Consider the following 13,253-nt stretch of genomic DNA (forward strand, 5'->3'; position numbering starts at 1 on the left):
AAGGAATGATTTTTCAAAGTATCTTGGCTCTAGGATTTTAAAAGAATCGTTTCTTTCAAATTTCATTCCACGTCTTTAGACACTCAGTAATATTGTCTCACCCAATGTCCTGTATTTTGTACTTCGATGGATACTGCTGGATCTTAATTCATAATAAACATATTGATTGAATGATCTCAGCACATGATTGGTAAATTGAAAGTTATCTTGCCTGTTCTTTCGGGTGATATACAATGCCATTTAGCTGTCTGCCTGTTGGGGAATCAGGCATGGGAATGATGTTCTCCCGTGTTATGAATATATGGGACAGTGAGAAATCTTCCTTAAAGGGTAGGTAGGAAGTGTTAAAAATATTCAATACTTGGGCACTGAAGGCGGCACTGGGGGGAACACAGGGTAAGGGAGCTGACAGGGAAACAGACCAGTGTGACATTGTGTGTGGAGAGCTCAGACAGAGGCATGTATAGGGGTATTTCAAAGAGGGCTTCTCATGGGTGCTAGAGGGAGAAGTGGGGGAGGGCCTCCCAGGAGGAAAGCTTGGAGTGTGCCAAAGCACCGAACTCGAGAGTGCAGAGACTGCCACCAGAGGGCGGGGCTTCTTTTCTGCTTTGTTTTCAGTTTGGATTTCATGCTAAAGATAATGAGTCATTTAGTGATTCAGAGTCTGGAAATGATGTGATGGGACTTTTGTTACTGTTGCAGTTGGATTGGAGGCTGTTCAAATTGGATGCAGGGAAATGAATTGGGAGATTGTTATTAATCTAGATGAGAGTTGGTGGCACCTGGAGTGGTGACTGAAGTAAAGAGAGGATGCATTTAAGGGATGTGAAGAAGGTAGAATCAACAGGACCAGGTGACTGATTTGGAGCCTGAAGACAGAGGAAGAGGGTGGATGGATGAGTCCCAAGCAGTTGGCCCGGATGACAAGTGTGGATGCTGATGATGTGGATTATGATTGAGAACGGAGAAAAGCATGTTGGATAGATGATAATGAGTTGAATGTAGAGACTGGATTGGGACATCTAAGTGGAGATATGTAAGAGACTAGTGTGCCTTTGGGAGTACCTCTGATTTCTGGTATCCAGGAGTCCCTTCTCCACCTCTCAATTAGTTCTACTTATTACAGGTGCCCATTAAGTGGTATCTTTCAGAGTCATATCCATCACCCCTCTCCTCTTCACGCCTACTCATCTATTCTCTTGGCCCCATCCCATAACAAAGAAACAGAATTTCTGGAGGATGAGGCCCAGAAATCAGGATTTTAAAAAGATTCCCAGGTGATTCTAATGTGCAGCCAAGGTTGAGAACCACTGCTTTAGTGGGTAGTTCCTTAACGTTCTGTGTTACCATGGCCTTCCATGTCTTTGCGCATCCTGATTCCCTGTGGAATGCCTCCAGCTGTGTCTCTCTGAAATAGTTCCTGGCTAATCTCCCAAGCAGAATAGATTATTGTCTGTTCTGTGTCAGTACTTCAGGAACGTACCCCTTGTACCTGTCATGCTTATTGTAATCATTTGCATGGCATTCTTTTAGACAAAGCTTATTTATCTTTGAATGAGTCAGCTACACGAATTAACTTCTTGGGGAGATTTATGCCTCCCATCTTTAGTCAAGGGCCGATGTTAAACATTTATTTATTGAACAGATCACCTGGTTAATGATCATTTATATCTATATTGAAGAGAAACATCTTTGTAGTTACTTTATTTGTACTCATGGGGGAAATTCCTCTCTAGTTATGTTGATAGAGTAAGTGTGCTCTCTTATTTTAGGCTTCCGAAGGTCAGTCATTTCCTGAGGGAGCAATAATAATACTTCCTGGTAACTTAAGCTTCTGGAAGAGCCAATAAGAAATGTCACCAAGATGGTTCTTAGACCAAAGCATCGGAATCATTCTCTACTTTTCCTGCAGGAGTCAAGAAACCATGAAGGAACATTGACTTCTTGCCTGAAGACCAGCTGTTAAGACTGTGCCGAATAATTCTATTTTTGAGATAGACTGAGAAAGAAGAAAAGCATTTGCATTGTAGCTGCTCTGTGGTGAGAGAGAAAACCACTTGTCCTGCCTTAAAAATCTGTGGCCTACGCATAAATAAGGCATTCAGGCAATAGAATGGAGTCAGTTTAATCATAGTCAGTCTGCAGACTGCTGTCCTTGCTCTTTCCCTTAAGGTCCTTGTTGGAGGAAAATGACATGCAAATGTTCTTTTTGTATATATGTATAAGACCATAAACAAACAAAAATATGTGATTTAAAACCAAAGTAATCTAAGGACACAGTCATGATTTTTTTTTGCAATAATTTAGCAAAGTAATTTTCCCGTAAGATATGCATATGGGAGAAAACCAACCACCTTTGCACAGAACATAATAAAATTCAAGTGGACGATGGCATTCAATGGCGACTGAATGATTCATGGTTGCTTGTGTCAGTGCCTTGAGTCCCTGTCAATGGGACTAGGAATCAGGGCTGAGTTTCCCAAACCAGTGCAGCTGGCCAACGCCCAGGGAACAGTGCAGGTGGGGTTTGAGGCCCCTCACCTCCAAACGCCATTCATGAAATGTTAAAATATTGTATGTAGAGATTTAGTGTTTTTAGATAAGAGACTGCTACATTATCAGGGAAAATGTACTATGGCTATATCGTAGCTATAACAATAGTAACAGTACTATTTTCTCCCACGGTACGTGTGTTTTTAAAAAAGTGTCATATGTTGTATCTCCTTTGATCCACAGGATTATCTCAGTTTAGTAGCAAAAGAAACTGAGTTTAGAGGGAATGTTGCCCGTTCAGTGCTAGGGCTGGACTCAAAGCCAGGTTCTCGGTGTGTCATTGGAGGGTCACCCCTTAGCTCTCTCCGCAGGAACCTGCTGGGCGTGTGGTTTCCATGCTGCTGATCAGCATACCCAGCGTCTCCCAGATGCCAGCCTAGCCTCTCACTCTCCAGCAGAGAGAAATCCTCTCTAGGGTGTCATTGCACTTCCGATCGTCCTGTGAAGTCAGGGGAGATCTCCAAACAGCAAGGTTTGGTTACCAGATCTTTGGACTTTGGGAGGACTAATGGAGCCGTGAAGAGGGCCAGGCAGTATGAGTTAGTAAGTAGGGACCTGGATACCTGAGACTGTTGATTCCTCTTACTGCAAAGTTCTGTTTGCTGAATGAAAAAGTAAGAGGTATCCGTGGGCTTTCTTTTTAGCCGAACAGATGGTAGTTATTTGCTATTTAAAGTGCTTGGTACATTCTGTTTTGCTTTAATTATATTCAAAAGGATTATCAATATATGGCCATAAGCATGAGCTAAAACAGAACCTAGCACAAAGGAATTAAGTAATGAGACCTCCTTTTCCGCCTCTTCCTCCCTCCCTCCTTTCTTCTTCTCTAGCTTGCCTGTGTGTTTTTTTTTTAAAGAAAATATTTTATTGATTCATTAAATGGCATTAAGACCTGTATATTTCTCATTGGCATCTACATATCCTGAACCCTCATCTGTGGTCCAATAGCTCAAACAGATGCCCCCAACTCTTCGTTCTGAAATTTTCTTTTCTTTCTTTTCTTTTTTAAAAATCTATTTGGTTATCAAATTAACTTTTTCCTTTTTTGGCTCTAGGCACAGAGTATATGCTCCGTACATTTTGATTAAATTTAAAATGGTTATTGCAGCCATCCAAACTGGCAAATGTTCTATTGTAGTCCTTGGAGAACATTAAAAGAACATTAAATTATATGTATTCAGACATTTTCAAAAGGAGAGTCTCAGCCTCTCTTTCCTGAACTGTGGTATAGTTTATCCGTTCTCTTCTTTAACGCTTTTCTACATGCAGGCCTGTATCTTCCCATTGGGTTTCAGACTCGGTGCCCACCTGGTGCAGGGCCCACAGTCTCTCCCTAGCACTTCTTCCTCAGTGATTTATTTTTTGATGAATAAATAATCTTTATTTCAGTTGGCATTCTTTAGAGCAAAGACAAGTCGGTAGCTTCACCATTCTTTTAAAAAATATATATTTTATTGATTTTTTTACAGAGAGGAAGGGAGAGGGATAGAGAGTTAGAAACATCGATGAGAGAGAAACATCGATCAGCTGCCTCCTGCACACCCCCCACTGGGGATGTGCCCGCAACCCAGGTACATGCCCTTGACCGGAATCAAACCCGGGACCCTTCAGTCCACAGGCCGACGCTCTATCCACTGAGCCAAACCGGTTAGGGGCACCATTCTTTACTTTAGTCACATATAGTGACATTCTAAATGAAACTTGGGCTTGGAGTTAAGGGAGTAAAGTCACTAACTTAGTGAAAAGGCTGTTCTGTGTTATTTCCCCTGTCAGCAAAATGAATGGTAGTAGGGGAAATTGTGCTTAAATTTATGTCTGTGACTCTTCATTCTCAAGTACCAGGGCAGCTAGAGGGCTTTTGCAGCTTTTTTGCTGGCCTTTAACCTGTTTCATTGAAACCCCATCTGGGTTGAAGTTCTGGTCTGCCAGTTTCCTACACAACTCTCAGTATACCCCCTGCCATTTTCACCCACTGAGTGGAGGCCAGTGCTCAAACCAAGGTGAACATCTGAACCACCCCCCCCCCCGCCGCCCCCCACCCCGAACCTGTTAAAGGGCACAGAGGCTACATACCCCTGAGTATTCTTGAAGTTGTAGGGTCAGGACCGGTGGTGGGATCAGTGGTTATAACACTTTCTGGTGGTCTTGGAACCAGTTTTTGAGAAACATTGGCATTCAGTCAGAGACGTACTTTGAATAGAATAGAATAGAATAGAATTCTGTGATTTTTTAAATGATGTTTTTTTCTCAATGTTGTGAGGCATTCTAAATGTGTTTAAAAATTGTCTTTTAGGCACATTCATGAATTCTTTGACACTACAGAATCTGCATGATTTATGTGGCACTGCAGATGTGATTATATAATACTTTCTTTGCTGCAGTTTTATTGATCTAGTTATATTAACATGCCATTCAAATGCATCTTCATTTATTAAAAACTTCCATTTATCAGGAGTGAAATAATTCAAACTCACATTGCAATATATATTGCTGTTAATTCTACATACACAATATTTATCTGCACTTGATCCCACGTTTTATATGGAGAAAAATTTCAGGATATTTCGAAGATACAATCTAATGTACCTTTAATAATGGTCAGTATTTGATGGTACTAATATTGATCTTGAAGTCAGATGGAGTACTGAATTTTTTAATTCTAAAAAAGTTTAAGGATTAATTTCTGCATCAAATGTTTCTGCTAATGCTGATTCTCTGATCATACAAGTTCATTGACAGTACACAGTAAATTAATGCAAACTTTCATTAATCCCAGCCATCAGGATAAAGCACATGGATCCGTATGCAATATAAGAGGCCCACCCTTTTATTTATTTTTACTTCTGGCAAATGCTTCTTTTATAAGATGAGTCTGGCCTTCTTTAGACATGTGATACATTGAAAAGCTTGGAATTAGGAGAATTATTCTGGAACGTGACATACATTTACAAGTCATCAGAATTCCTTAATGCCTTCATCTCTTATTTCTTCTTTTTTTTTTTAGAGACTTTCTCCCTCGAGGGTCAGGCATCGTGACGAGGCGGCCTCTTGTGCTACAGCTTGTCACTTCCAAAACAGGTAAGGAAAGAGGATGTTTGCCACACGGACATCTCGCAGACCTGGTGCCTCCATTCCTGGGTGTTGGGTAATAGCCACAGAACCGTTTCTGTGATCACCTTGCTGTGGGGAGCTGCCTGCACTTCTCTCCAAATGCTCCCTCCTTCATTGTTCTTTTAATTCCTTTGATTACGTTAATGGGAAAGCCTCATTTGATTGTAGATTTTTAAACACCCAGAAAATAATATTTTATCATGGTAATTATGTCTAGAAAATAACATTTTATCTTCGTAATTAGTTCATCTGTACTGTGCAGCATAACCACTAATACTCCTACTTCCCGGAGAAATAAAGTCATCAAGTGAGGAATCCCTCCACTCCACCACTAAGTGCAGACTGACCTGCAGTTCCCCCCACATTTTGCTCTTTCCGTGCGGTTGTAGTACAGGAGGTGTCCTTTCATCCCCCTGAGGGGATTCCGAAGGTGTGGCTTGGGGGACAAGAGCTGGACAAGGCATTGCTGAGGTGATGGGTAAGGACAGCAGTATCAAGAGCAAGGGAGTGGGTAGAGGGTCTTGGTAAGACAAGGGGACAGTTTTCAGTGCCCGTTGGCTTCCCCTGGTGCCATGTTGAAACTGGCTTGCGCCAGCTTCCGAGACCCGATGGTGTACCTCCTGTTCCATCTCCGTATTCAGGGACATCACGGAGGTGGCTTGAAGATGGTCATGGCGGGAGTATTTACAGGATGGAAATTGGCAAATGGTATAGATCAGGCCGCTTTGCCCCTTTGGGTGCCAGCTGTTAAACATTTGCCAGCAACTCACTGGGCCTTCTGCTCAGCACCTGATCTTACTGTTTACGGGTTAAGTGACATGTCAGACTGAGAAAGCTAATATGTCCTCGTGTTCTGTTTTTTAAAAATATGTTTTTATTGACTTCAGAGAGGAAGGGAGAGGGAGATAGAAACATCAATGATGAGAGAGAATCATTGATTGGCTGCCTCCCGCATGCCCCACATTGGGGATTGAGCCGATAACCTGGGCATGTACTCTGACCGGGAATCGAACCGTGACCTTCTGGTTCATAGGTCAACATTCAACCACTGAGCCACGCTGGCCAGGCTGAGTGTTCTATTTTTGATGAACTACTGAGTATGTTGAAAGTGTCACTGCTTTAAGAAGTGATCTGTTGGGAATTTGATGTGCCCTTCCCCCCGAAGGAAAGGTGCTTTTTTAAAACATCAGAATCCAAGTCTGGTTTAAAAGTTACTGACTGTTAAGGCCTACAAAAGTAAAACCTGTAGAGCATGGGTAAGGACAAGTGGTTTTGTCTCCCGGAGTACTTTACTATGTTAAAATATTCCCCTAAATGCTATTGTATTAACCCCCCCCCGCTTTATTTCAATGACATTAGTGTAAGAAATGAAGATGTTAAAAATCAGAAATTACAAAATGGGTAAATTGAAGATAATTTTTCAAATTACAGAAATGATCTTTTGTAAAAGATTTCCGTGCTGCTTCCTCCTTTCACGCACATCAAATATATTATTAATTCATCAACATGTGATTTCCCAAATTTGATTTGCATTGACTGCACCATGTAACGTGTCCATGTTTTAAAAATTACATAGGACTTGTAATTTATTAGAGAACTGTTACTATTCAGTATTTTGGGTCCTTAGTTGGAGTTGCTGTAAATGACCATTTTAACAAAGATGGAGACACAGAGTTCAGGTCCGAGGTCGCAGCAAGGCTTGTGAAGCTGGTGAATCACCAGGGTCGGAGCGAGGGGCTGCCCACCAGGCTCCATCCTCAGGTTGGCATGAAGGGCCTTGTGAGTCCAGGTGCAACTGGGGAGAGGGTCTTTGAGGAGATTGCGTCTTCCTGTAACAGGCAGTGTCCAGAGAAAAACGTCACCTTTTCACAGGTGAGATATTTTAAAGAAGTTTGTAGATTTAGAGAGACTTCAAACCCTCATTTATGTACAATGGCCAGGACTTGTTTTCTACTGTCATAACGTAGACTGAGACATAAGCGTGAAAACACACAAGTCTTATTTTGAATAACAACATTAGAAATATTTTAAATCTACGGACCTCATTTTGTTTTACATTGAAATATCTGAATTTGATTACAATGGATATTTCAGTATGGTAGTCTGTCTTTGCAGAGGACTAAATGTTTATTTTCTTTTCACTGTTACAAGTTAACCTCATGGTGAAAACATGTGATTCTGAAAACATTCCTTCTTAACTACAGCTTTGACCTTGTTCTGGTCCAGTGCTGGCTCCCTATTGACGGGGAGGTTAGCACACCAAGCGCAGATTCCTGGTTTAATGTCCCTTGAGTAGAGGTGTTTTGACATTTCCATGTGCATGAGGTTCCTGGGGGTTGCTGGGCATCCCCCGCGGCAGTTGTGATTCAGCAGGTCTGGGTTAGGGCCCAGGTGCTGCACTGTAAAGAGCTACAGCCAAGGCAGAAGTTCTTGAGAGCTGTTGCTCCCCGAGTCACACAGTGAGAAGCACTCAGAACCGGTTCATCTAATTCTTTCCTGTTGTTTTCTTTTTCTCGGTTCTTTTCCTTCTTCTTTTTAATAGGCTCCTTTTATTGAGAAATGACCCATCATTTAAAAAAGCTGTCCATATGTTTGCTCACAAAGCCTTCATACGGGTCTGCACACTGTGCTTGGACCATAGCAGGCAGTTGTTCACGGCCGAAGTGTGTTGTCCTGCTGCTGCCCAGGGCCCCCAGCTCCGCCACCAGCACATCTGGCCCTGGCATTTCAGAGCCTGAGGACCAATAGACTATCATAGACTATCAGAGGCTGAGGTTCTAATAACACCTAGTTAGGTTGTTGTTACATAATCGACTTACCTCCCTGGCAGAGTACAAACATCCAAATGAAATCTTTGCAACAGTAACCACATATCCACTCATCTCTCGGAGCTGGGGTCCTCCTCCTTCCTTCCTTTTCACAACATTCTGAACCTGTTATTTTTTACTGCTTTTTTTTGTTGCTAATTTTTTCTTACCTTAAAGATTGAGTACATTTATTAATAGACTTAGAATTTCCAGTTGCTCAGTTATATAATTTCCAATATGAAGTCCAGAGCAATTTTCACTCAACTCTCTCAAAATTTTGAGAAAAGTCACAGCTACTCTAAGCAAACCTGACCCAAATTTTATTTCTTCCCGGTTAAATGACTGCCCTTTAACACCATATACATTTCCATGTAGGAAGGAAATTACTGAATTAAAGATATATTTCTTCCTTAAAGAAAATGAAAAAAATTATATTTTCAATAGAATTACCACTCCTGATTGTGAGGTTAAGATGACTTGAGTTGGCAATAATTTGTTTGTCTCTATTCCATTTTGGGGGGTGGGGTGGGAGAAGGAATTGTAATTGCCTTGAGTTTTCAATCCAAAAATTATCGTTCTCTGACCTGAGACTCTTTTGGTCCATCTAATGTCTGCTCCAGAACTATGTCTGCTGAAAGAGGCTGGATGGAAGGGAGATGTCACGTTCCTTAATCTGGGGACTTCTCTTTCTTTCTGTCCCCCTCCGCACTCCAATTTTTTTTAAAAAATATGTTGTCTTGAAATAATTGATGGTGAAGAGGATTAAAAAGATAAGCTGTAGATTTGTAAATATCTATTTAGATCTGAGCAGAGAAGATGGGATTTTTATTGAAAGAAGATGAATAGACTTGTTTCACATCATGCCCATGGCTGAGGTCAACTAATAATCACTACTTACCTACTACTCCTTCCACTCTTCATCCTTTCCCCTGGGTCTTCCAGATCACAGGTGTTGGATGAGTCGGAATAGTCTGGAATGTATTTTCTCTGCCTTCCCCTCCTCTGTGGGACATGTGTTATCTTTCCCACAGCCACAGCCTGTGTCTTCATTCTCCACAAAACACTGACGTCAGTATTTGCTTGACCATCAGGGCAGGATGGGTTATCTCATCTGTTGACTGCTATTGCCTACAGCTTTTAGAAACTGTTTTTTTCTGTTGTCCCAACAGCATACCAACAGACCCTAGTCTAGTTACTCTGCTGGCTTACAAGATGGTTTTGTATTAACCAGAGGTGTTTATTTTACAAAGGGAACTAAATTCTCATTAAGTACTTTTCAAGTGATTGTGTTAGTTTAATAATAAATCTCCTGCACGCCTGTTGGAATTTCTTCTCATTGTTTTCCCAAAGTGTATCTGTTGGGTACATTTTTATCCTCACATTTTTTGCATGCAATTTTGAATGCCCACTGTGTGCCACACAGCAGAGAAGTTGCCAGCTTGTGTCCTGCATAGGATGTTTCTTCAGTTGTCTGCCTGTTACTCTCATTTTATCTAATATTTACAGAGACCTAATTTTTTAAACCTCTGCATGAGTAGCAGGCCTGGATGGAATTACCTGGCTCACTTACCAGGCAATTTTATTGCTTAATTAGATAGGAATTTGGGGTCATGCAATACTTCACAAGTAATGTGACTTATAAACCATGTGTCAAAAGCACTTTGAGAGTCTCTGTCCTTGGGGGGTCTCAAAACTAACATGTCATCCATGTGCCCTTGTCCTGTCATTATTCATCAAAACCCTTTTTTTCTTGACATGTACATGACATATCTAACGCTTCATTACTGTATTATTTTAATGTTTCATTTTGCTGTGTCCAGGCCTGCCAATGTCCATGTTAGACTCTATGTAGGCTTTTTGTTGACCAAGTTTAGGTGCAGGATTCAGAATAAACATAAACATACTTAATTATAATGCAGGTCTATTTTGATAGGTATAATTTGGGATGTTGTCTAAATTGTTTATTGTCTAAATTGTTGCTAGCCTTTTAAATAAAATTTAAAATTATTTTGTATCTGTGCTATTGAGATCGTTAAATTGGGGTATTCATAAAAGTAAATGCATAATGAATACATATCCCATAGTTTACTGGGCACCTTCTCTCTTCTCATGGTAAAGCTATTTCTTCTGGTTAGTGAGGGGTGATCTATTACCATGAATGGCAGCTATCAGAAGTGAGATAGGAGGTGTTGGGAGCAGATACCTGTCACTGTGATGGCAGCATGGTGGTCGACAGGTGAGGTTTTTGGTTCCTGTGGATCAAGGGGCTGCATTTGGGCTGCGGCTTCATTTCTTCTCTTCAGCTTCAAAAGAATTGCAATCTATGGTACGTGTGTGTGTGTGTGTGTGTGTGTGTGTGTGTGTGCGCGCGCGCGTGCACACACACATACTAGACTGTTTTTTGATTAATTTATTAGAGTGGGTTTTGTGTGTATGTATATTGGGGAGAGGGATATGCATTATCTATCCATCAAGACTTCTAATTGGGCTGGGCTTAGCTATTTTAAAAAAAGTGTTACTTATAGTTTAAATGTTTTAAATTTCATCATTCCAGGCTGAGAAAAATCAGTATTTCACAACAGATACTGGAGCTCTTTCATTTGACATTACTTTCAAGAGTTGGCCAATAATGATTGTCGGTATACTAATAACAATAGCTCCTTAGTGTTTGTGTAGAATCTCAAGATTTATCGAAGATAAAATGGCAAAGTAGTTAAGGGAAGTAAGTTGGTTTTTTGGTCTCAACATGCTATATCTCTTCATTTTTCCTCCTTATGTTATCGCATCTCTCCCATGTGCCTGAATTTTGCATCCTCTTATCACCTTGAAAGTCTTTCTAGGAGCATCTGATAAGTTCATTTACACTAAGATACAAGTAATTGATACATTTTAAAGTGTTAATATCCCGCCGTTGCTGGCGTATCTCAGTGCTTAGAACATTGGCTCATGCACCGAAGGGTTGAGGGTTTGATTCCCGGTCAAGGGCACATACCTGGGTTGCAGGTTTGATCCTCAGCCCCGGTCAAGGCAAGTTCAGGAGGCAACCAATCCATGTGTGTCTCTCTCTCCCCCTCACTCGCTGCCCCGCCTGCCTGCTTTCCACTCTCTAAAAATCAGTGGAAGGCCTGGGGTAGGGGCGGGGGTGGGGGCAGGCTAGAAGAGGTCAATAGGGAAAAATGGGACATATGTAATACTTTCAGCAATAAAGATAAAAAAAATCAATGGAAAAAATATCATTGGGTGAGCATTAAAGTGTAAATATCCCAAAGGTCTGTGCATTTTAACAGCAAAAAATGAGAAGCCTTACCTTATAGAAGTTAGTCTGTACTAACGGAGTTTTCTTGTGGGAAGGGGAGGTTTTTGTTTATTTGTTCATTTGTTTTTAATCTGTAAAAGCTTTTTCAAGCTCTTAAAACCACATCACCTAAGTGGCAACAGCTACTAGCACTCTACCCAAGCTTAGCAACTTAAGGTAATTCCATCTTCAGTAAGTTCAGAGTGATTTATAAATTATTTCTAATCTTTAAAATACCCTACTTGTAGCAAACAGACAGCATTTCAATCTGTTTGACAGCTGATGAAACAAAGACAACATTTTAGAGAAACAAAATAACCTATTTGAAAACACTTGGAACAGTGTTAATGTATTATACAAGCAACATTTTATTGATAAATTGCTGCAGACCTGACAATTTAAGCAGTGTCACTAAATTTTTAATCACGGTGCTAATTTATAATGGATAAGGAAAGTAGGAGATGTTAATACTGAGATGTTTTCAGAATGAGCTGGGTTAAGAATTCTGATATTTCTTTATTTGAGTGCCCAAGTTAACCTGTGATTTTGATTTTTTCGAGTTTTGGGTGTTTGGGAATGGAAAGGTGATATGATAGACCAGCGATTTTCAACCGGTGTGCTGCAAGAATATTTAAAACATGCAATGTCTGACTATTTAGTCAGGGGCACTGACCTCTTTTCCCTTAGATTGTCAAATTTAAAAAAATGACAACAGCCAACACAGTAATAGCTGTCTGGTATGAATGAATCAAAATTATACCTTTTTTTTTTTTTGGTCAGATCAACAGAAAGTATAATATATTTTTTGGAGTGTGGCAGAATTTTAGCAATTGGTTTATATGTGCCATGAGATGAAAAGGGTTGAAAATCTCTGTGATAGGCTGTCAAGTGCCCAGCGCCAAGGTGAAAATGTCCATGTCATATATGTAAGCTCACATCTGAATGGGCTTCTCACGGATGTGATCACTTCTGGAGAGAAAAAGGAAGGCAGCTCTTCCCTGATAACACAGGCAATTGAAAGAAGTGGTGCCAAGGGAAACAGCCCTACATGTTCCTGGTTCTGCAGGGAGCCCTGTCCACAGACTTCCTCAAACTGACCAGCTTCCTGAGGGAGCTGGATTCCTAAATGGTAATCTGACCAAAGCACGAAGCGACTCTTCTGGTTAAAGCAGAATCCGGATAGAGGAAGTACTAAGGTCAAGATTTGTCGACTACTACTCAATTATGAAAACTATTCTACTTCCTAGTATTCAGGCATTTAAGAGGTCTGGGAAAAAATGCAGTATTATGTGACTTCCTCAATTATGTAATTTGTTTAGATATATTGGTTAGGAAGTAAAACTATAGTACCTCACTTAGATTTTATCTGATTTTTATATTAAAGAGAGTATTTCTATCCATCTATTATTTTATTTTATTTTATTTTTTTTAAAATATATTTTATTGATTTTTTACAGATAGGAAGGGAGAGAGATAGAGAGTTAGAT

The 13,253-nt window shown here is 40.5% G+C and overlaps 1 protein-coding gene across 1 annotated transcript in view; it reads left to right on the forward strand.

Moving 5' to 3' along the window:
- Positions 1-13,253, forward strand: part of DNM3 (dynamin 3) — a 300,862-nt gene that overhangs the window by 2,801 nt on the left and 284,808 nt on the right. The window contains exon 2 of the mRNA XM_023753926.1: positions 5,558-5,631. Coding sequence (XP_023609694.1) covers positions 5,558-5,631 — 74 coding nt within the window. The remainder of the gene's footprint in view (positions 1-5,557; positions 5,632-13,253) is intronic.

This window comes from Myotis lucifugus, unplaced genomic scaffold (genome assembly GCF_000147115.1).
Source record: "Myotis lucifugus unplaced genomic scaffold, Myoluc2.0 scaffold_54, whole genome shotgun sequence".
Lineage (NCBI taxonomy): Eukaryota > Metazoa > Chordata > Mammalia > Chiroptera > Vespertilionidae > Myotis > Myotis lucifugus.